The sequence below is a fragment of the Barbatula barbatula genome, assembly GCF_947034865.1.
Source record: "Barbatula barbatula genome assembly, chromosome: 21".
In the NCBI taxonomy this organism is placed as follows: domain Eukaryota; kingdom Metazoa; phylum Chordata; class Actinopteri; order Cypriniformes; family Nemacheilidae; genus Barbatula; species Barbatula barbatula.
Genome location: NC_136784.1, coordinates 1,625,955 through 1,651,358, shown reverse-complemented (window position 1 = coordinate 1,651,358; position 25,404 = coordinate 1,625,955). Strand labels below are relative to the sequence as shown.

The 25,404-nt window shown below is 40.3% G+C and overlaps 1 protein-coding gene across 2 annotated transcripts; it reads right to left on the bottom strand.

The window, feature by feature from the left end:
- Window positions 1-2,240: 2,240 nt before the first annotated feature.
- nedd9 (neural precursor cell expressed, developmentally down-regulated 9) lies at window positions 2,241-24,579 on the bottom strand. Of its 2 annotated transcripts, none has more exons than XM_079484883.1 (7): window positions 24,482-24,579; window positions 13,041-13,433; window positions 6,559-6,657; window positions 6,350-6,481; window positions 4,570-5,652; window positions 3,665-3,751; window positions 2,241-3,210 (listed from the first exon to the last, which is right to left on the bottom strand). In XM_079484883.1, exons 2-7 carry the CDS (start codon window positions 13,425-13,427, stop codon window positions 2,659-2,661), a joined length of 2,340 nt encoding a protein of 779 aa, XP_079341009.1. In that variant the 5' UTR covers window positions 13,428-13,433; window positions 24,482-24,579; the 3' UTR covers window positions 2,241-2,658. The 2 variants fall into 2 exon arrangements, with proteins under 2 accessions (XP_079341009.1, XP_079341008.1); XM_079484882.1 differs by lacking the exon at window positions 24,482-24,579 and adding an exon at window positions 22,825-22,985.
- Between the last annotated feature and the right edge of the window lie 825 nt (window positions 24,580-25,404).

The window sequence follows — 25,404 nt, the reverse complement described above, 5'->3', positions numbered from 1 at the left end:
CGTGAGGGTCATCTGTTGCTACTGTTTGTGGGGTCCACAGACACCCGTAAATATAGTAAGTATTGCACAATACAACATCTTTAACATGAATTGTGTTGTTTCTAGTATCCTACAGGAGTGTCTGTTCTCAGAAAAGGCATTTAGACTTATTAAGTGGGAGGCGTGAAACATTAATTGGGAAACTCGCCCGTCTCTCTGTGAGCTCTTGAATTTAGCACGGGCCGACTCAAGTCGAATACCACACAGACCCTGATGCCTTTATAAAAGAAAGATAAATCACCAGAAAACAGTGGCGGGGAGAATTTACAGCGCGCTCTTCTCAATGTTTAATGAAACCGTCTCTTCTTTGTAACCCTGTGGAGATCTCTGTCCTGAATGCGAAAAATGTTCAAGTCATTAGTTAAATGTCAGTGGCAGTCAGTACATACAGAGGCTTTCTCAACCGGTTTGAAGCGGTTGGCATTCCTTCGTGCCCAGTGTTGAGCGTCCATTACCCTTCCTGACACAACGGACATAAAACATGCAAAAGAATGATCAACAACTCCCAAATTCATGTGAATGAACGTGCTCCGATACTGATGGGACTCTAAAGTTTAGGAAGGACTCAAAGGCCTCAAGGTTACCATGTGTCGAGCATCTAAGTGTCTATTTCAGTTTACAAACATTTCAGTTAAAATGTTTATTGTAGGAGAAGTAGTACTATGGTGCTCCAGAAATGGTGTAAAATGCCGGCCTGTTAGGGCCAATATGCCAAGTATTTGACCATTTTCATATCATGATAATCGCTGTTTATTTTATCGTTGCGCACGATACTATGTATAATCACAATTGTGTTTTTTTTACCAAGGCAGACGTAAAAGCTTGAAAACATCAGTGTCGTCCTCTTAGTAAGAAGTTTGACAACTTAATAAAACCTTTCATGTTTTTTAAATATTAAAGCAAATAAATATGTTAGAAGTAGCCAATATAATAGTCAAACAATTTCAGCCAATTATGTATATTTGTATATTTCACCTTTGTTTCACTATAACGGAATCCGTGATTTAATTATGCATGTAATGTCTGTTTCATTATATCCGAAGCCAGAAGCATTTTAAACATTTGTTATTCGGCTCTTTATGCACTTGATTCACAGTATTTTGAAATGTGCACGATAACAATACTGTGCATGTATATTGTGCTATCTGACACTTTGCGCTACCATTATAATGTGCTACCGTCCCACTGACTTGAGGTTTAGAGTTTGGGGTCTGTCTTATGTTTTGGGAGGTACTGTGGCACAAACTGAGCAGATAGAGAATCAGAACAACGGCACACAGGCTGGTGTTTTTAATATGAGGTCATTTACAAACAGTATTCTTGTGGGCTTGTATGCACATTACTACCGGCCACATCTCTTTCTATTAAGGCTGAACACACGTCAAACACATAAAATAATGTGCTAGTTTTGTATGAATCTTCATCAGACGTGATCTATCAAACATTTGCTGTTATTCAAGGCTGGTGAATCCAGAGCCCAGCTGCAGAGAGCCGCAGAGCACCTGCTTCATGATCTAATGTCCTTCATCTCATGAAACCACAGGCCACAGACATAAACATGTGCTCACTTTATACATCTGTAAAACACATCGTCAAAACAACAAATGACCCTCCAAGGCCAGTCAGGTGAGACGGTGTAATAAAACTCACAAAATAAGATTTAGATTACCGACATGTGACGTTCATCTATAGAGCAGGTTAATGTTATTGCTAATCTGATGTGGCACTCCTGCTTCAATCCTTTTAGTGTGGCCTCTCATCATCGACTCTGAACCTCACCGGCAATGATAAATTCTCATTTCGCAACTTTGTGGAATGGAAAGTATTAGTCACAAAGGCCAAAGAGGTGCTTTGGGATACTTCACATCCATCTTAGGGTTTTTATCAGATTTTCCCAATCCAATTGGGTCATCTGATCATACTTGGGGAAGTATGGATTGGCTGCGACATTTGGTTATGTTAATGGGTGGCTGAAATCTCCTGGGAAAGTGTCTTGCTGATGTCAGATTTCACACTTGTTTTAGAAGGTTTCGCTTTTTTGTTTTACAATTTTCACATTCAAATGATCAAGTTGCTATCTTTATTTTTATAGCTTTTTTTCTTTGCGCAAAATAGAATGTCTTATTTCATATCTCTTGACTTTAGGGTGACTTTAGTATGAAGTTATCCATTATGACAATAAAAATAAATGTAACACCGTTCATGTAGCAAAGAAAGAAATCTTTACTTCGTTCAGTCTGTACGCTCGGCAGAGGGCACGTCACACAAAACATCACATGTACAAAATATGCTTTCAAACTATTTTCATTTTGTGGGTCCTGGCCATCATCAAAATACAACAAGAAGCAGTTAAAGACTCATGCGTTGTCTAATACACAAACATAAGGAATGTTAACGTAACGCACGTCTCACAATCATTTTATGGCATACAAATTATTAATATTATTAATAAAATATAAAACAAATCTACACAAAAACAGAGCCAAATATTTACAGAAACGAAGAAAGCAAGACTATATACAAAGATCATAGTTTCAGTAATGCGTCGACATAGTATATAAATATGCACGTTACGTTAAAATAAGTCTTTGTTCAAATGTGCATGACGTCATTATGGCATCACAACACTGCCATCTGCGAGAGCTGCACTTTAAACTGTTGCGCCAAATGCGAGAGGTCAGTCACACGATCGACCATTTCTTGCACAGCGGCCGTGTTGGGATAGTGAAGGGCGGCCATCTTGATGGCCCCCACGACCGTTTTCAGCATCTCGCACAGCACGTTGCTTAAGTTCATCACACGATTGGCCACTTCAGGCACCGGCGCTTGTCTTGAGAGCGTGTCTCCGATAAACACAAGCTTGTGTGCGCTGAGAATGACGAATTTGCCATGTGCCACGAAGATTCGTGGAGGCTGTCCGGCTTTCACACAGCTGAAAAAAGCGTCCACTGCGTTTAACAAAGTCACAAAGTGCTGTTCGCATTGGTCGGCATAAAAGCCCAGCAGCTGTCTTTCCCGCAAGCACAACGGCGTTCCGCTTCCGGTGGAAAAACCTGAGGAGTTATCTGATGGGGAGGAGGAACCTTTTGAATGTTGAAGGGGGATCCATTTGGTGATGTCATTCTCAACCGGTTTGATCACTTCCTGTTCGAGCTGTTTGAATTGGTTCAGCTATAAAGCAAGAACAACAACTGTTAGAACTGTTTTATCAAGCCGTTAAAATACTTCGCAAAGTTCACGTTTGCCTGACTTCGTACTGGACACCATCCATCCAAGGCATGTTTTAAAAAATAAAAGAATGCATAAACATAGACGTAACAATGTTCCAGCTGGCTCTCTCTGTTTACGTTTACATGCAAAAGGAACCATCTGCCGTGCAAGTTGTCCTAAGACAGTTTCACATCATTGGGATGTGCAGCTGTGAGGCTGTTATAGCTGACCTGATATACGGTGAACATAAGGACGCCTCAGCATCCTATTTCACGTGAAATTTTGTGATTTTAGTACCAGGTATGTGTGGAAACCGATCAAACGTCAAAAAGAGTTTGGCCATCTAGCTGATCAATAATGACTGAAGGTAACGACAAAGCGCTTTTGATGTATTTGTGAATTTATTCATTCATACCTGTTCTTGGCCAAGTTGAACTTTTTGTTTGACAATGTTTTCCTTCTCCAAGAGTTCCTTTTGTTGCCGTTCAAATTCATCTTTTCCCTGCAATAATGAAGGTATATTCATTTGTAGTTTGACAATAAATATCTATTCAATTCTTTGTTCAACGGAAGACCATTTAGCAGCGCTTCAGTAGACTTATGAGTACAAAAACAAGGAAGAAATGTAAATAGGCACTATATAAAAAAGGCATATAGAGCAATACAAAAGGCGATATGAACAATCAAAGATTTATACAAAATTCAAGACTAAATATTCAAAGAATTGAACAAGTAGCAAGTAAAACCACTTTCAAAGTCTCTGTATTAATCAATGAAAGTAAGAATCTGCATTTTTTCGTTTTCTAAAGTGTCTTTCTATAAGCATTTACAACATCAATCTGTATTTCTGCTTTTAGGATTAACATACAAACGAAAGCCAAAATGACGACTACTGTATATTTCTTTTTGACATTTACACTTGCACACGATTTTGCAAGCCTTTCGAACATACCTTATTGCAATTATAGAAGTTCCAAAAGTGGGTTTGCTGGTGACCTCTTTGGTCAATTCTACAGAGTTTCGTAAGAAACTAGCCTGTTCCAGTTAACCACAGGCTATCCAACTAGATTTTTACTTTATGAGAAAAGTGAAGAAGCGTGAGCAGTTTTTGTTTGTGCAGAAGTCGCAAAACATAATAATAGTGGCGGGTTGCTAGGACGTCACGATGCAGTTTCGAGAGTCCTGTTTGTTTGTGCCGTGTGATTTCTAGAATGTTGCTGGAGTAATTTTTTTATATTGATTATTGTTTTCAAGCACTGCTGATAAAATATTAAGTTATTTTGGTTGGGCATCGCCGTTAAACATGATCATCAATCTCACCTGCAGATGCACATAGTCATAATCCTCCATCCAGCTCTTCACACACTTCTCACTGTTCGCTTTGTCCTGTTTTACTGGGAACGGTTTGGTCTGTCCACCGTAGCTGTCGTCTTCTGTCGGTGTGCAGGTGAATGGATGAACGATTCCCTCGATCGGCGCTCTCCGGAAGAGAAGCTCTGCACTGCCCCCTATTGTTGAGGCTAGTTGTTTGGCATCATCGGGCACCGTCCGTGACACCATTGTGAAACGATCTAGTTCATCACATTTGCTCAGTTGCTTGGTGCCAGCTGCCAGGACATTCAGCGCCCAGCTGCTGTTCTCTAGAGTCTGGTGCGTTTGTTGAAGAATCTGCTGGGAATCTTCCAAACGCTGTAGCTGCCGTCGCAACTTTGAATGCAGTCCTGAGTCAGACAGTGCTGTGGCGTTTGCTGCCGCACCGCGGCTGAACACAAGAAAGTCGCTAAGTGCGGCTTTGACTCGCTCCAGTGAGACACGGACTTCGTTGGCGTGACGTTCCATGAAGCCGTATGTTCGCCAGTGCGGCGAGGCAGCTAGAGTTTGAAGTGCGACGACAGAAGAATCCAGGCCTTGTTGGAGGCGATTCAACCGTTGTACCGCGGAGTCAAGATCCAACACTAGCCTACCCTCGGCAGGGGAGCTGGCTGAAGAAGACGAGGTGGACATGCTAGAACGAGTGCTTCCCGTGCTGGAAAACGATAAACGGTTGACGCCGTCAGTCACGTCACCAAGCGACCGGGAGTCTCCTGGAGGAACATCGTACACTGCTTTATGTCTGTCTCTGTTCTGAGGTTTTCCACGCGGAATGTCGTACAAGTCGTGAGATCCGCCTGCGGCGAGCTGACTAGCGGGAACGTCGTAGATACCGTTGCTGTCGTTCATGACCAATCGGGAGACGGGCTCGGAGTTGGGCGGGAAGTCGTAGTTGGAGCACGGCGACGCTTTGGAAAGGGATGTTGGCGGGACATCATATATACCCTCCTGCTTGTGCTTCAACGGCTGTGGAAAGTCGTAGTTGCCTTCATCTTGTGCAACGTTGTTCCGACAAGGCGGTGTGGAATATACCTGCGAGAACAAAACTGAGTTTAAACATGACCTTAAACAAATACCGTAAAGTTTGTTTTCCCAAATCTTTTACCAAAAGTTTAATGTCCAGTTCTGAATTTCCATCATCTTACTCCAACCTTTTAAAGGGCACAGAAAACTCTGGATTGACCGGATGGTGTAATGGAGCACACGGGCCGTACCAAAAGCACATCGGTCGATAAATAAACACGCTGGCCTGTAAGTGATTTCAGTCGAGGTTAAAATGTAACTTTCAGCGTAAGCCTGGGTTTCCACAAGCCCCAATTAAGTACGACACTAATAACAGGTTTGCACGTACATAGTGCCTCGAGTTTGTTTAAAATAAACCCTATGTCGTATTGCGTCGAGCACAGTGGTGAAACATAAGAGGGGCTTCAGCGCAATTATTTCGTTTTTTGACCTCCTCGCAAAGTCAGTAGAGGCGTTCTAAGTTTGACTCCAACACGGCTGGCAAGCTAGGCTTTCATTTGCAAACCAGGGGAAAGTAATAAAAAGAGTATTTCGTTTTACTTGTAACCCAAAGATTTCTGGAAAATAGCATTTTGTGACAAGAATAAGAACAAGGGAGCCATTCAGAAGGGATTGAAAAAATATTTTAGACATTTGGTTGGCTTAAAAGTTTCACTATCCTATGACATGGCTTAAGTTTTTCAACAAATTGAAAAAGAAGCAATACCCCTTGTGACGCTGGCGGTATATCATACAGTCCTCTGGATCGAAGGTCTTGTGAGGGTGGCGTGTCGTAGATGCCCTGTGCTCTGGGAGTGCTGTGCTGTCCGGTCTGTTTCATAGCCGGAATATCATAGACCTGTGCACACGTGTATAATGTAAATATATGCACATCAATGATCGTGTGGTCATGTCAGGTGTGAAAGAGACGCTCACCCCCTGTGAACGAAGAGGAGGAACATCATAAAGATCATTGGATGAATCTGAAGTGGGACTGTAGGCGTACGTTTGTCCCACACGTACCGGGGTCACCACCTTATGGGAAACGAAAAGAGAGGACATTATTAATAGAGCCGGTAAATGAAGAATGTCCTGCGTCGTTGTGATCCAGATTCGGTCTGAAAACATCAAATTGGCCAAAATGTTTAGTAAATGATAAAGAACTTATTACATGTTTTCAAAACCAACATATTAACAATAAGAAAACAGACAATCGTCTTAGCAGAGCACCAGGTATTCAGACTTCGTGTACTGCAAAAATGTAGTACACTTCTTATTAAAATCGATTATACAAATAAATACTATCTGCAAAAAGCAGAACAGATATCATACATTGCACTGTGTATGTGATGAATGCTCCTGCAAGAGAGAGGAGATGGATCTACACTTCGTTTCCTCTATAGATATTAAGGAAATGAATCTTTCAGGCGTCTTGTGAGTTTTCTAATCCATCATCGCTTCTCGCTTTTCTCTGTTTCCGTCAGAATTCCTCAGTTTAAAGCTCAGTTCCTTTCCTGCGTCAGATAGACAAAAGAATGCTTGGAATTTTCCCTCTTCCCAAAACTCAGCCCCCGTCCCAAACGCACCAGCAAACACTGCGGTCACCACGCGGGAACAGAGACGGTTCACTGACAGTTCTTGAAAATTGAAACCATACGTACGACATCCTGTCCAAGAGTCAACACGATCACTATTTAAAACCAAGCTGACTACATAGGCAGCTGCCTTCCAAGGCAACATTATAAGGGCCATAGATGCTCAGAAATGAGCACTTTGCATTTATGTAATCGCAGAATAGTTAATAAAACTTAATTTATCATCATTTATTCTTCCGTGTGTCATTCAAAACATGTTTATGACTCTTATTTTTAGTGGAACACAAAAGAAGATATTGATAAATGGTTTTGTGACCTTACGATGAAGGTCATACAGGTTTGACATGACCTGAGAATAAATTAATGATGAAAGTTTATTAATTTAATTAATCATTAACAATGCCGGTCTGTCTTCCTCTTCCTGTTCTCGACACACATTGTGCAAAATTGCTTTAAAATGTTAGTCAACTCAACGAGTTTAAAGTTGAATGAACTCAAAATGTTAAGGCCACCACGTAACTTATATTTTTACGTTGAACCAACAGTTGTTTTTAAAATGAAATTTTGCACCTTGATAACTAAATCTAGAACTCTTAAACACGCTATCCATTTAAGTCATTGAACAATTGTGTAAAACTGGAAAAAACATCTTTCTCAGACTCACGCACATGTCGCCCCTCAGGCGCGTGGAGATGGAAACGGCCAGATGTTTTTCCTAAGCACGACCGTCACACTTATATTTTTACTCTGTGAGTTTAGGTGCACATCAATGACATTCCAGTTCATAAATCAGCAGCCAGGTTCAACAAAGTTCACACCAATTACCCACATCTCCCAGCATCTTCCCATCAGTCTTAAATCACATCGCCTTCCCAGAAACCCTGGGAAATGAAGTGAGAATAAATGGCGAACGAGACAGACATGTGATACGATCAATGTTATTTATATGCATATGTGTAACCCAAATCACTTCTCCGCCGTCTGCCAATCAGACGTGAGTAAATACATATGTGTTATCGAGAAAGGTGTGAAGTGTAACCTGTAGGCAAACATATTCTTCTCTCCTGGATTCTTTTACACTCTGTCTGGGTTTGCGTGACTAAGACCGGATCAGATCTGAATCTGAGACCTGCGGTGGCGTTTCTTTGTGTGTGTGTGGAGAATATCAGTATTGAAAAAGCAACATGACGCAAGAGTTATCTGAACAAACAATGACTTCACAATAGAGCTCTGAAGTAAGTAAACAGAGCTGGAGAAACTCCGGGTGATGAAATACTTCAATAGAGTGACTGGAGAGAACATACAATCAAAATAATGACTCCAATATTTAAACATCACTTGTAAATGAATGTCTGAAAATAAAGCTTAAAATATCCCATAAGAAAGAATGACCACAGATGAGATTTCTTTAATGTCTCCATTATTTCTCCTAAGAAAAATGTCTGAGCTGTCAAGTTTGAAATCACAAGTCAATAATTGTGAAGATCTCAATATGAACAATTTACCGAAATCCAGATTATCTGACTAGGGTCCATTTACACCTCTACACTCTTCGTGGATTTGGTTCCGTATTTCTCCAAAGCAAACATCGGAGACCAAGTTGAAACGCAACTGACAACTCCATCAAATCTCCGGAAGAGCAACATCTGAGCAAGTCAAGATATTCAGTCACTCTTGTTGTTTCTATCGCACCTCGAGTGTCTCTCTCTTCACTTGTTTTGTTGGTTGAGATGTGTTACAGCAGTTTGCAGGAGATTTCCGGGAGAGTAAACGATCATTTCACACCTTACTATCTTTAAATGTCTTTCCTGGACAAACGCGTCCGTCTCTTTTATAAATGAGCTGGTGACGGTGATGTTGGCAGCTCTGTTCGAGCGAGCTGATCGATTCGGTCAGTATCTGTCAGTTCGATCTCTGTTACATGTTCGAACGACAGAGGAAAAAAATACTAAAGGGACACTTTAAAAAAAAAAGGTTCTTCACAGCGTTGCCGTAAAAAAGCCATGTTTGGTTCCACAAAGAACCATTTTCATCTCTTTCTTCCCTTTTTATATTCTGAAGACCCTTTTTTCGCCACAAAGAAACGTTCTTCTATGGTATCACGACGCACCTTTATTTTTAAGAGAGTGTGGTGCGACTTTAAGACCGAGTACACTTTGAAATTGCCTACTCATCCTCTTCAGGCCAAACGTCTCCAACTAGATCTAGTTACATTTATAAAACGAATGGTAATTTCTTCCTACTGAATAATATCTGAAACCGCACTTGAGTATCAACTTTATTTTGGTTATATTCTTATTAATAATGCTTCTGGAATCTTCTGTCTCGACCTGTTGTCTGACTGTCATCCCTTACAATCTGCTCTGTTCTACCCGCGCCAGAAAAAGAGCTTCGTCCTATTAATAAGTCGAACTCATCAACGCAGGCAATTAAATATCAAACCCTTGGGGATCTTCCACGTTTCAAACACCGAAGAGAGCTAAGAATCCTTGCTAATTCACGACCATTAACCCTAATGCATGAAACCGTAATGAATTTTACATCACACGGAAGTGTTGAAGCCCAGCGAGTGATTTAAACATGGGCACGGAGATGATGCAAGAGGGGAGATGTATTGAGAGATGCATTAATTATGCAATGACCCCCATTTCAATGGTTTGTCGTTAACTCTTATTAAATATAATAGAGTAAAGATTCTAGCATGAAACACCGATAATAAGGAGATAAACATGAGATGAGATTTTGAGATTTCAAGCATGTGCATTACCGCCCACTGGGTATTTCAAGTTATGTATGTCAGAGAGAAAACCGCCATAAATCAGTTTAAGGGCTTAACTTATTTTCAGGGTCCGATCAGACGTCACAAGGATGTTAACAAAAAGACAGCTGGATGATCCGTTTGAAAAACGAAGGATTTTCAAAATTGATATTAAAGTCTTTCGTACTACTATGGGAGTCAATGGTGACCTAAATCAGCTTAGTTACAAACTTTTATTAAAATATCTTCATTTGTGTTCAGCACATCAAACAAATGTACACAGCTGGAGGGTGAGCAAACTTGCATTTTTAGGGTGAGGTGACCTACGTATTTCTTCAATAAGTTGTGCCATATTTAACAGATTTTAAGTCTCATCTCAGAGTCATTGAACTAATGCTTAACTTCTTTATAGCTGCTCAAGATTTCTTTAGAAGTGAGCGCTGATTTATGACCAGCCTACGCCTCCGACAACAATCTTTGACGGTATCTACTGGAGACAGAGAAGTACAAACAAAGGTCTGGATTGGATGCGTCAGTAGAACAAAAGCCGGTCAGTGTGATTACGGACAACCAAACCTATAGAGTGGGCAGAGTGTTATGATTTATGATCTGACTCATGAAGACTAATCCAAAAAACCCAAACCGTGGACCAGAGAATACAAACATCATTCCAAACCTGCATGACTGACTTTCTCCTGTAGACCACAACATATGTTTTCCATGTAATGAATGTAAATGGGGACTGGGGTAGCTGAAAAAGAATCTCACTTTGTAGGGCAGTTTGACAGCCCTCACCCTCTATTCACATTCAGAATCAGAATCAGAATCGGAATCAGAAAGAGCTTTATTGCCAAGTATGCTTGCACATACAAGGAATTTGTTTTTGTGACATAACCTTCCAGTACACAGAGACAACAACACACAGACAAGAAATAGGCAAATAAATAAGTGTATAAACAATTGTGCTAGAAATTATAATCGGATAGGATTAAGTAGATGCAGAGATGTACTAGGATGGAGGGGTTAACAATAAATATAAGGATATTGCACATTTTTATTGCATAAGTGGGGAACATTTAACTGTTCATGAGGTAGATTGCCTGGGGGAAGAAACTGTTCTTGTACTTGGCAGTCCTGGTATTTGCGGCTCTGAAGCGCCGGCCAGATGGCAAAAGTTCAAAGATGGGGTAACTTGGATGTAAGGGATCTAGAGTGATTTTCCTAGATCCCTTACATCCAAGTTACCCCATCTTTGAGGGTAAATCATCCAGGTTCCATGATCATCAGTGTGAGCAAGTTTTCATTTTTACTGTCCCTTTAAATGACTTAACCACACACATGAGATCTTTGTCTCATTGAGTCTGGTTATGTCACTGTTTGAGATCGCTCTCGCCCGGGTCAATCTCTGCCTGGCATGAATAGGGCAGCTCTGGACGGTCTTAGATCACTGTGTCCTTCGGGTCAGGCCGGGACAGCACCGCCCTGCGTATTTATTTGACCAAATCCTGCCTTGTGCCAGCATCAAACACATCATCCACAAGTCCCAGAATAACACTACAACACACCTTCTGTACGTTCATGTTAAAACCAAAAAAACAAGAGATACTATTGTTTTTACTTGATCTCGGTAGTGAGATCAGGAAGGAAACGGTTCTATTGCTCATTCGCTGTGCCACACCTTCTGTAAGCACTTCACTCAAGTCAGAGGAGCATCAGCCCAACATTACATTTACAGATGCGGGCACACCCTCTGACCTCATGCTCGGAGCTGCCCGACTGTTGTGCCAAGTGCTGTAAAAACAACAAACAAGGGTTGCCTTTATTCTGAGACAGAAAACAACACAACCAGCCAATCCTCAATGAGCCCAGTTCATTCAAAGGTAAACTTCTTCTTACACGTATCGTGTCAAGATTATTTGTGGTGGACAGTTCATAACCACTGACCGTGTCAAGTTCTCAGAGCGGAAAATAGAAATAGACACAAGCTTAAATGTGTGTGTGGGTTTTTGAGTTTGACGTGTTCAGTTCTTTCTTTTGCTGATGAACACACAAATCGAAAGCTTTTAAAACTGATTCTTAACAATTTTAATAGTCAAAATGAATACTGTTGATTCTCAACTATAAATATGAAAATGAAAACAACTACTAATATGCCATCGAACATAGTCTGCAAAATTTCATAAAACTTTAGCTCAACAACATAAACAAGCGTTATGTGGCCCAACTTCCGCCAGACCTTCACAAAGGATCTATAGCAATACAATCGATATATGAAAAAATATTAAAATTAGTTTAAATTAAATTGTTATATTATAACCAACAAAAGCGTCTGACAAACAGTCTATAATTACATAGATTTACTGTTATATGCATAGATTTATAATTACATAGATTTACGTTTTCAATATTAATATATAAATAAAAAAGTCAATGCATATGGTGGTAAATATTGCTTCAAGTATTTTATTGTCTTGTTAGGACGTGTTGGCATTTGGAAATCAGATGCAGGCATTAAAACACTTTGCGCTATGTAGGGCATCTCTCCTCTGTGTCTGTATACTGTGTCAAGAGCAACTATGGATGTGGTTGGTACATGTTTGTATGTGGGTGACGGTGTTGGTAATTAAAACCTATGACTGTTTCAGGAAATGTAGATAACACAGTCTACGCTGCATGTGAGAGAAGGGAATTTTTAGTTGTCATTCTTAAAACTATGTCAGCGTGTTCGGTAGCCTGATATCATGATTTATTTTTCCATCCCCGCTGCTGCTTTCCTGTTCAGGGAGCGCCAATGAAGTCCGACGCATGGACGGGACATTATAAAACTGCTAAACAAAGCCACAGAGCTGCGGTAGTGGGCAGGGCAGGGTGTACTTGTATCTCGGTTCCAGAACTACTTTTGGCCGGACATAGAGACTCTTTTAATCCGGACTATAAACAAACAGGGTGCTGGGATCATGATATCAGACGTAGGGGTCAACAAGCCAGTGTAAATACCAAATATTTCATAAATGAGTTTTAATTGTCAAAGAATAAAACTGGGAGATAAACTATTATTACGTTACCTTGCTAGGTGTCCCATCCACAGCCAGCGCACTTCTTTGTGGAACCTGGTACACGCCCATTGATGCTGGGATCTGATAGATACCCGGTTCCTGTGGGCTCTGGTGAGAGGGGGGCACCTGGTACACACCCTGAGGGGTAAGAGGTCTCTGCTGTAGGGCGTGACTCTGAGGTGGAGAGGCCGAGGCAGGCGTATGTCCTTCAAACATCGGGCCGATGAGCAGTTTGAGGCGGTTGCCGGGGGCGATCCCTTGGCGACCGTGGAGCGAACACAGCCACCATCCCTCAAGCCCCCCTGTGTTCTGCTCAATGACCGTCAGAATGTCTCCCTTACGGAAAGCCAGCTCTTCTGGGGATTCCGGGACATTGTCATACAACGCCTTGGCCATCAGGTTCTAGAAAAAAGGAACGATAATTTTTTATATTATTAGGAATGATGTTTTGCAAGGACATTGAAGAAACAACAGCAGAGAGATTGTTAGCCATTCATTGGTATCACAGACAGTGACGTATGATCTTGGATTGGTTACACCTACAAATGGTGATTTTTAGACATATTTTGTGGGTTCTTGGTCTTTGAAACAACTTGATGGATGAAAAACATCCCAGTAACCCCATTTTAGAGGCCCGCTGGGAGCTGACTCCATGTTCAAATGCCTCAGTAATAACTTGTGTTTCCGAACGCTCGTGTCGTCCCAGATCACACTAAGAAAATAATCATAAAACTGCCCGACTCCTCTCTAGCCAAAACATTTCTCTCAGGACTTTGCTGGAAAACCATTTTTCTGTCAGTCACTGAAAACCGCTTTGAGATAAAAGCACACAAACAGCACTGGCAGAATTTAGGTCAGCTTGTGCCAGACCACAGAACACCATTATTTCAGATCCGATCTTCCGACAACACTCATCTTAAATCAAATCAGGGATTAAAATCCTTCTTAAATCTATTTGTCAGGTCTAGGGTGTGTTTGAACTGTGTGCTTTAGTCCATTTCTGATGAGAATTGAAAACCGAGGGAAGTCAGGAGCTAACCAGCTTCTTAAGCTGGTTTAAGGCAACTCAACTAAATCCACATTCAATTCAAATTCAATGTAAATTCATTTAATTGTTCTTATTCTAATCCGTTGCTTGGAATAAAAGTGTCTGCTAAATGAATAAATGTAAATGTCGACTAACTGGCCTGACAATGTATTGATCTATAACAAACACCCCACATTCACTCCAAGCGGGGCGTCTATTAGATTTTCTTCGAGTTGTGTGTTAGCAGATTGTGTGTGCCTTCATTTGCTTTCCCACAATGCCAAGTAATCCGGTTCCCACGTGAACCTTCCTGTTCGAGCAGCATCATTATCTCTGATTGGGCGTCTGGTCGCATGGCTATTGTCTCACATTCGTGGCCTCTGTCACCCGCATTAGGGCATGACAACAACCCCTGCCGGGGGAACCACGGCACCCTAATACAGTTTGCTTTAAAACATGACCTTTAGGGTCACAGTGGTCTAAAAGGCTGTTTGTACCTGTTTCTTCCATTCAGACAGGCTTGTTTGCTTGGAAATATTATAAAAAAACATAAAAAAATAGAAACTTGCATTAAAATCTTCCAACTACATGCATAACCAATAAAAGTTGCTTGTATATTTTGCAAAAAGTAAAAGTGATGCTAACTTTAAAAGAGAACAAAACGTGAAAGTTAACTTGTAAAAAGTTTCTTTCTGTGTAGTTGCTAAGGGCTTTGCTTGGTAAAATTAGTGGTTACCTTGGTCTAGGTCAAAAGATCCCGCGTGTGGGATATTTCCTTCCATTGTCAAAATATGTTTTATAACCTTCTTTATCTATATAAGCAGAACTGAAAGCTTCTCTACATTTCGACTGCCATACCACATTTCCTTTTGTGCAAATGCTTCCGTGAAAAAAGAAGAAATTCACATGCGTACAATGCAACGCTTTCTGTTTTGAAGAAGTAACATGTGAAAACAACAAACAAATGATGTACTGTATCCACTTTTGATACCTGGAGAAATAACAGTGACCTGTGACTGTAGTTAGTCAATCTCTAATCTCACAGCATAGCAACAGACGTACACAAACAGAGAGATAAACGGTCATGAAACGGCCGTTTTTACTACACTTAAGTCCTTTAAGTATTTAAGACGCTGAGCTTTGGTTAAGCAAATGTATAGGTGCATTATGCCACGCTAATGATAATGTTGGACTATGCGGATGTCACACACACATTATAAATTGATTCGAGACGACGGCATTCCTTGCACCGGTAAACACAAGTGCTAAACATTAGCCGATAACATTTGAAGCCCAAACTCTTTTAAAGATCGTTACAGAAAGTAATTCATTGTCTCTCATGAACGTTTTGACTATCATATAAAATGCCAGCATGTTTTGGCTAAACACGTGTCCAGGTTTTCTCAACAAACTTGATTTAGTCGGATGAGGTGCAAAACGTCTACAGATTTATATTGTGAGTCTGGCTTTATTGTAGCTTTCCACATCAACACCTGGAGCGCAATTTCTTTACATCACCTCCTTGCTCAGAGACGTTCGGGAATCTCATGACTCATCCAGTTTCTAAATAAAGACGTTTTTGTGGCTAGACAGTTTGTATAATCAACCCTTTAGTTTGCCTGTATGTCGAATACGTGCCAGTCGACCAACAACCTCCAGAACACTTATGCAACCTAATCCTAAGCAAGACCCCACCTTCTTGGGTGGTTTTGGCTTTGCCCCAGCAAAAGCAAAGTCAACGATTAAGTTAGTCAGTAAATAAGCACACCAAAAACCGCAGCCAAAGTCACCAACACAGTGCCCAAAGGCATAAAAAAAGCACAACCAAACATCATTAAATGGTTTCGCCCAATAAGCAAAACCCCTGGCTTAGGAAAAGTGGTGTGTTCCTGTAGCAAAATAAAGTGGTGTGGAAATTAAGGCCAGCTCACTTTAACGTCCCCTGGGGCGAAGCTCGAGTGGGTGTGACTGGTGAACCAGCACCTTCTTCCCCTCATTGCACTTGAGTAAATGTAGAAGATAATTACGATAATGACTCTAACGGAGACCTGATGACTCAAGCGAGCTGTTGTGTCGAGTTAAAGACAAAAAAAGAATAAACAGGGTTGAATAAACTTGTTTAGGACGGTAAACGCTCTTGGTACAACAGTTCTCCATTTACTTTGGCAAAGTTAATCTCATTTAAACACACCCAGGTCACATTTCAGTCCATAATTAAACAAAACTTTGACTTTCTATGACCATAAGAACTTTATCATCTTTGGGACAGACATGTTTTACTCGATCTCAAACAAAAGATGGACGCAACTTTGACAAAAAGTAAGCATAGTGGAAGTTCAAACATTGCATCTTCGCAGGATTATCACTCAAAATGACGGACGTATGATACAGATACAGATCTGCCTGACAGATCTAACATGAGGACAAAATCTGCTTGATACAATTTGCTTGTTTGTACACAAACTTTCTGGAAACTCCCATGCGACCTGAGGGGGGAACACACACTTTTAACCATTGCATTTCATTGGTACCACCTTGCATTCTGACCACCGATTGTAAAACCGAAAGACATTTCTCATTTCAGTGCTGGGGTGATGTCAACAGTCCCTCCCGTTTCCTCTGCACTGTGAATCAGTAATCGGCATTCAGTTGGGGAAAAAACCCGTCCACCCACCAACCGACAAACAAACACCCCAAACAGATTGCAGCCAACTTTGCAACCTCAAAGACTTAACCAGACAACACCTTTAAACCATGAGAGCATTTTATTAAACCTCTCCAGCATTTTGAAGAAGCTTGCCTAGTTGTGCATTTGTTGTGCACATGGACAAAACTGTACATATGATGCCCAACATTTTTTGTGACTTTCACAAAGTGTGATTTCGTATTTTGTACAAAGTGAATCAACAACATACAATTTATTAGAAAAAAACGATACTGAACTGCCATCCCTAAACCTAACCAACACTTTCAAGAAAGGCACACCACCCATTAGCCCGAAGCTAGTCTTTATCTTACATCGTAACCCCTCGACAACACTAGTTTCATATTTTCCAACATACAATGTTGACCTAGCACTGACTTTATCGGGTGTCTTGTAGAAATCTTACCTAACTGTCGCCGTTCACACACACACACAAATCGCATAATGCAGTATCTGTAAGCCGTGTTTGCTTAAATGTTTTTTTTTTTTAACTCCAACGGGTCTGCATGTACTGAGGGGGTTTTTGTGGATGGTTTATATGAAGTGTGGGGTAACTAGGTTCACTTTTCCTCTGGGAGATACTTCCAGACCTAATCCCCCCAAAACCAGCGAGCGGTTTGGATGTGTGATGGATTTATGATGTCACAGCAGGGGCGGGCCTTCAAGAGAGGGAAATTCACCCCCTAATGTCAGTTCAATTTCACACCGCTCTGGAAAGTCTGTGCTGCGCCGCTGCTGATAAGCACAACATGAGCTCGCTATAAATTTCTTGCTAAAGGATTTTGGGTCAATAGGGTGAGCGGTTTGTCTCTGACAAGCCTAATGGAAAACATGTCCGTAAACAACAATACCTCACACTATCAAGTGTCCTAACCAGTTATTTAAAAAACCCGTAAGATATGTGTATATTCTACCTATTATGTCTATATTGACATACCTTTATCTTAATATCTTTACTTACATTTTCCTTCTTGTTTAAAAATGACAGCCTAGCCCTAATGTGTGTCTATATCAAATATTTTCAAGTTATTTTCACCTGTTTCTCCAGTTTTCATATTCTGCAAATAAATGCAAATATAAACAATATTTCTATTTGAGATTTGGGAGAAATGTTGTCTGTAGTTCACAAAATAAAACAAAAATGATCATTTTAACTTGTAAATAAAAAAATCATAAAAACAGATTTTTTCGTCTCTTCATTTTTTTTCCACGGCCATACTTTGACTAGAATATATAGACATTCATGCATTTCACCAAACCTTTTTCATGATCCCATATGATGTAAAAGGTCTGATGACATGCATGAATAAAATGAACAATGGATGACAAATACGTCAAACTTTCAATTGTGTCCGTGGTTAAAAATGAGGTCATGCTTTAAATGGTGATGACTACCAGTGAAGTCACAAAGTTCAAGGGGAAATGTCCTACACTATCTCATCACCATTTTTGGTTTCCTCATTCACAGCTGTCAATGTTCCTCTTATCTCACAGTTTACCATCACACCCCAGACTCCAGATAATCTCCAAACGGTAATCGAACCTTCCACCTCACTGAACTGCCTCAATCTACAACACTTCAACTGATATCAAACACTCGGTCCAGTCCTCATCCTCCTGTCAATAAACGTGATGCTGATGTGAGACAATGTGATAAATGTATTGTGCGATGGTTAACTGTTTGAGACTCCAACCCACCCGAACGTCTTAAACCAAAAGAGAATGGTGCAAAACACAATACTGAAATCATTTAGGACGATCATCTGACGAAATACACGTTGGAGCATTTTTTGCAGCCACACATTCACAATTGAGGGCAAATGCAGTAACTGAACATACTGTCACAAACTCGCCCTCGTAAAAATGTGGGTTGCTCTCAAAAGTGAAAGTATCGTAGTACGCATGACTCTTATACTAAATTGCCATTCTTCTTAAACCAATGTAGCTCTGCAAAGTAAGTTCAAAGTTCATGACGCATTGGAAACAATGCGAGGGCAAGTACAAATAGACAGCATTATTATTACTTGTTACTCCATCTCATAAATGAAGCAGATATCAGGCACTATATTTGGGGATGGATGTGTTTCTCATAATGTGTATGGTGATACCGGCCCGGACGTTGTTTTGAAAGATTCACATTTTTGATGCATCTTCGCAACCCCCTATGTTGAAATATGCAGGAGGGCTCCGGCTCCTTCAGAATCGTCTTCTCTCTTTGTCTGTCTCTTTTAAACACGGTCGGACTGTGTTGTGGAGCTCTGGTTGAGACCTGCTCTGTGAATAGCCCTTGTTCTTGCCCTGGGGAATGTGGAATGCCTGCTGGGAACTGTTCTTTATTCACGAATACCACCCCTACACACACACAAACCAACACGTATAGACACACGCATGTCTTCATACTCCAATGTTTTCCAATAGAAGAAAGCGCAAAGATATTTTATAAAATCCCACCCCTCAGGAGGATTGTTTCGTTCTTTGCTCGGGAGGCTTGTCCTCTGTTTTTCTTTCGTTGACTACTATTGAGAAATCTGTTGTGGTTTTGTTTCTTACTGGATACAGAATTGAATCCCTCTCTTTCAGACACAAACACTACGTGATACACCCGGTTTACCCACCTAGTACTTTCCATTTCACTGGGGCAACCCCTGTTTTTTCCCCTAGAAGGTTTTGAGAACAATGTCAATTTACAAACAAAGCCCTAGCCTTAGACCTGAGTCTGGATAGAGAACCAAAAAACCCTGGACATTTACTTCACTGCCAGGAAATTTGTGCTTTGTGAAAGTGAGTTGTATAAGCCCGAGGAAAGTGTTCTGTTTGGAAGGAGGGGCGGCTCGTCTCGCTTTCGTCTCGCTGTTTTCCTAAAGTTCCGTCTCAAACTATTCTCAGTGTTCAACAGGCAACAGAAGCTGTGAAACCAAATCTTTCTGAATGTTACAGAATTATTTGTGTCCTGCGTATCATCTCGCTCCTGCTCACCTGTGAGTGCAATGTTGACAGAGGTTCTGGCTGACCTTTATGATCGTTGACGTCAAGACTTCGACCACGTGACCGTGCAAACTGAAGGCTGAGGTCTGTTTTGTATCTTCACGGCTCCAAAGGTGGAACAACGGCTCTGGTGAGACTTTAATATTTAACTAACAGCTTTGCTTCACCTTATGACCCTATGAATGACTTTCTTGACACTTTGAGTCTCACAGAGGTAGGATTGTGAAAATCACAGATAACAACAGTTTTGTGTCCATTGCCAAATCCTGTTGCCACTTTAAACATCCCAGAAAGTCAAAAGTTCATCTTGCACATGAGAAGGATCACGGTGTGGTTTCTCTGGCCAGGGCCACTTATCTAAAAGCTAATATGCAAAATTATAAAGTAAGGTATTTCAAATAAATATGTGTATGAATTTCTAAACATTCACTTCGTCCGGCAAACAACATACAGATGAAAATATTTACCCCAACAACGGTCCAAACCAAATTAGACAATCAGAATATAACAATCTTGAGAGAGGGTTCTTTCAAAGCATCTTTAGAACAGCATAGCAACCCCTTGGCAATTCCCTAGTAACCAACCAGAACATCTTAGCAACTGCCTGGCAACACAACAAAGACTGCTACATATGGTTGATAAGGTGTTATCGCCTATCACACATAAGAAAAAAACCATTGCTATGATTTCTATATGTTCATTATACAATAAAAATATCTATTTTTTAGTATGATCATTTGCAAGTAAAACATTTAATAACATTTATTTGAATGATTTTTTTATGTTAAAGAAATCCTGTCTGTAGGGTTTGACAGTTCTCATAAGTTTAGAACAGCTTGTACATCAATCGTCCTGAATGAAAAACAACACTAGGGTGAACAGTTTGCCCCTGCGGCCCTGACCTCAAACATACTGACACAAGATCCCTGTTGTATAGTTAACCACAATGAGCCAATGAGCTGTGTAAAAAAGCTCAAAACAAAAAGATTCATTTCTAAAAATATAGCTTACGGTTATGGCGGTCACTAGGGAGTAAATAAATTAACCAGTAGAGACTAGAGAGTATGATTATACCTAATATACCGTAGTAAATCGTTTGTGTTTGGTTATGTAGACGTAAAAAAGGGATGTAAAACGTGGCTTATCCATTTCGAATTTGCAGTCTGAACTATTTGATTCTAATATTTGTTTTAAAACGTTTTTTAAAAGAGCGGTTTGTTTTGACGCAAGTGTTACCGTATATAACATGAAGCCGATTCGTCTGAAATGAATAAAATTGAAATAAAGCGCCTTTAACTTGTAACACATTTAATTCACCGATCTGAAACAATGAGGCTCTTTGCCATACCGAAGAGGAATCTAAACAGACTTATACGCTAACAGTCCATGTCCTGCCAAGTGCTCCACATTCCCCAGATAGTGTGAAAAAGACAAAAGCATTCCATTCAGGAAGATCAGATCCAATCTCCTACCAAAGTAGGAAGCAAATCTTCCCAAAGGGCCGAGAGCCTCAAAGACTATGCAAATCGGGAAGCAATCGCACACAAGGGCCAAGTTTCTTCTAAATGAAAAGCTGCCCCCACGCTGTGTGTACTTGGATTGGATGTACAGGCTTGGCTGAAGTTGAGACGTCCACTTTTGAGTATCCCAAACTTGTGAAAGACTCACAGTTGAAGTCACGTCTTGTATTTGATGTGTGTTTTTAAAGGGGATTGGCTTTTTGACCAAACATTGTTAATGTTAAAAATAACTCTGAATGGTAGACTACAGAGTATAAACTGGCGTTTCTCTACCGTGGCCCCATTAGTAAGACTCAAGTCAACAACAAAATCATGTAAATAACTTAATAAATAAATCAATTATATACACCGATCAACATCTATTCTGCTATTACTCTTTCTGCTTAACAAAGCAAAGTCAAGCCCCTGGATCCTGCTTACGCTTACTCATACCACTGGTTGAAAATCGCTGCTATAAGCAAAACTTGTTTAAAGATATAGAGGTCATTATTAAGTCTATTCATCATTTCCTACATGACGTCTTCAGGAGCAGCTTCTTTAGAAAACCGTGCCGTGAAAAGAGCGATCCACGCACAAATCAAATCCTGTCATGCACATCAACTCCTGGGGTGTTTTAATTTTCCTGCCCCGCTAGAAACACAGAGTTTAACACAAGCCCTGTTACTCCGAACAAAATGCATGCTGTTTGCTTCGAATCATCATGTTACACAATCACAGCGAGGCTCAAATTGGAAAAGGGGTTGGACGCCTGGGTAATGAATGACTCCCATATATCCTCAAGTGGCTTTAAGTAACTCGAGTTAAAATGCAAGAGTGTAAATCACATCGTTCATTACATGAGCTCTTAAGGAGTGCTTTTGTGTGGAGGCGGCAATAAATGATGTGATTAACACCTTACTTTTAGATCATACCAGTCATCCAATACATGCATGCAGTCCAATACAAGTGACTGCTGTGTGTGCAGGACTGGAGCTAAAGAACTAAAGAGTATTTAACTAGAGAAACCCATCCTTCTTAAAGGACCCTTCATAAAACCCAAATCTTTTAGCATACACTTCTCAATCATTTCTTTAACTTATGGTATTTAAAGCCTATAAAACATCAACAATAACGTGTCATTAGTAAATACACCATAGACAAGGTACAATATGCTCAATCCAGAAAAAATACCCCAATATAACACATTATATCCATCTATGCAATAGAAACTATTACGACAATTCTTCATTCTAATGGTAACATGGGAATTTAATGATTATGATGATCTCTGTGGGTCTCAACTGGTAATGTGTTGGGTTCTGCTGGTTGAATGTTTCTGGTGAATGGGAACCAACAGTAGCGTTACATCATTACATCCAACTGGAATAACACCCCAAAACACACATAACGGAATTTTTGGATATATATAAACTAACTATTGCACGTTCAAGTTAGACAAGAACGAATTCCCTACCAGGTATGACGAACACCTCCACTACTCTGGCGTGTTTTACTCGAATAAACTCGTACTGATGGAGTTCACGGAAATAACGCGCTCGTGTATAAAGCGTCACTTACTTTGTACTTCATGCTGCTGGTGTTCCACTATCCAGTAACTCCAGTAAGAAAACCAAAGTTAAGGTCAGAAGAAACTTTCATCGACGCTAAACGCGCATTGTAATCGACGCGGGATTGAAGGGATAACGGTGTGCGTGCTGAAGGCTGAAGGATCCGTAGTAACTATGATATGAGCGCTAGCGGGAGGAGCTCCGGCGCGCACGAACCTGCGGGAGCTCATTTGCATACGGCGCGCTCATTGGGTAGCGCTGGAGCGGTTGGTTCCCTCCCGCTCTCGTCGGGCGTTATGACGTCGTACCTCCGGAGGGGCCCCCCGTGGTAGATGCGTTTTTGTGATGCCGTACATGGCGACTGCGGCGTTTATGGGAAATTACTCAGCGCTGCTGTCAGTTAGTCATCGTGTCAGCCATGGTTACAGTAAAAATGTAGTAGCTCACTGTCATGGCCTGCTAGCATTCCTACAGGTAGCCTATTTCATAAAATGACCGTAATACGAAGTTATTTGCGTTCATCTGGTTACGTTACACACCTCTGTTGAACATTTGATATTCTGTATGAAAATTGATTTATTGTTTTAATATTCAGCACAGCCTGCCAATATAAGTTAGATTTTGATCAAGATCTTATAGCTTTTGATGTCAACTTGAACTTGTTTGCTCTGCAGTAATGTGTCACTGTAAAAAACTACTTTGTAAAAAAGCGTCTGCCAAATGAATAAATGTAAATGTAAATGTTTATTTTGTTGTGACTGCCACTATACGTGCGCAACTAATTTAATGTGGTCAGATTTAATTCAAAGGTTTTTTGATGACTCCACATTAATTCTTAAATTGAATCAAATATTTTAAATACTAGCATTAAGCTCTTTGCTTCAGCCGGACTATTTAAATTCTTCCTGAGGAACATTTTGTTTCCTTGTAGCATTGTATTAATTTACCACAGTTCGAGTGTTGGACTGTCAATGTGTTTATCATTCATTGTGGTTTCCTGTCATGAAATGCACAGTGAGGTTGATCATGACTTGAGTGATTGTGATAGAGTCAATACGTATAAGCATATTTCATTTTCTCTAAAGGGTTCAACAATTTATGTCTTACACCAACTAATAGATTTCCATGTGTATGAGAGCTATCTTCTATAAGTGAAATAATAATGTTATTAATATCAAAGGGATACTCCAATTAATCCAAATACCTTCCTGTTCAACCGAACAAAGAAATGTACACAGGTTTGGAACAACTTAAGGGCGAGGAATTCATGACAGAGTTTTGATTTCTCTTTAATGATTATTTATATCTACCCTTTAGAACTATATTTACCTAATAAAACGTACACCTTTATACCGTTTGTAGGCAAAAATACCTTTTTGTGTTGCTGTTAGGTTCTTCTATAGTAGACATTTTATTCTGTTTACCATGCTTGGTTCTGCTTGGTTCTTTGTTTAAAGTCAGAAATCCCTTACAATGTTATTACAAATAATTAATAAATAAAAAAGAATGTTGTTGCTTTGTGTGATTCCCTTTCTGAATTCAGATACTGTTTTTAGCACGAAAGAGATCGGTTTTCTTTTATTCCTTTTAAAATCAACTATTCAAAAGATGTTTTACGCATGATTTATCTACATAAGAAAGCAACAATTTAGCATAAGTGTACTCACCAGTAGTGCAGCATCCGTCTAGTAAGATGTTTTTACAGTGCAGTTAAAAAGGTGAGAGTTCCCGCCCTAGATGCTCTGTCAACAGACGTCTGAAGTGTGACTGCCTGTTTATGTGTGCATAGAGGAAATTTAAATGATGATTGTAGACGAGAATGATTGTTGACTGGTGTATTCATCACACTGCAAGAGCAAGTGCAATGCATTGTGGGGGACAGTGCTCTACACGGTAAGCTCTGTTGTATATCCTGTTCCAGACGTAGCCCTTGTGTTTTTCTAGCTTTCTCAGGTCTCATGCTCGTAAGTTCCTGCAGACTCATATATCTGCTCTTTTGTTTCAGGGCTACAATCGTATCTCCAATCATGCATCTCAAAACAAGCATTTATCATGTGTTAGAGGCAGCTGGGACTCATGCGGACGAGAGCGGGCTCTCTTTGACAAGCGGCGTGAGATTGTGTTTTTGTGCACCTGTTTCCTTCACAAACATCCTCCGTAACGGTTTCCTAATTTTTCACACTGTAACAAGATTGAACGTGAATGTTTCCCAATTTATCATCTTCTGTGACTTAAGTTTGCCAAAGCAAGCCTGAGTTTGACTAATTCAAACTTAGCATCTAATTGTTGAAGCTGCAATCTGTCTAAGCCTAATGGTTACAGCGTTGGGTTTGTGATCAGAAGGTTGCCGGTTCTAATCTCAGTGCCAGCAGGTCATGACTGAAGGGCCCTTGAGCAAGACACCTTACCCCTGATTGCTACTTGTAAGTCGCTTTGGATAAAAGCGTCTGCCAAATGAATAAATGTAAATGTAAAAGTACGTAACTTAAGCTGCAGCAGAGATGGCGATAGAAAAGCAAAAGTTATGAATTGCAACTTAAACAGTATTGTGCAATGACACATTGCTTTAACTTAAAATAAAGTCATCTGA

Coding starts and splice junctions, on each gene's coding strand:
- nedd9 (XM_079484882.1), bottom strand. Junction 3,752..4,569: donor ATGACTATGTGCATCTGCAG/GTGAGATTGATG, acceptor TCATTATTGCAG/GGAAAAGATGAATTTGAACG. Junction 3,211..3,664: donor TTCAACTTGGCCAAGAACAG/GTATGAATGAAT, acceptor CTTGCTTTATAG/CTGAACCAATTCAAACAGCT.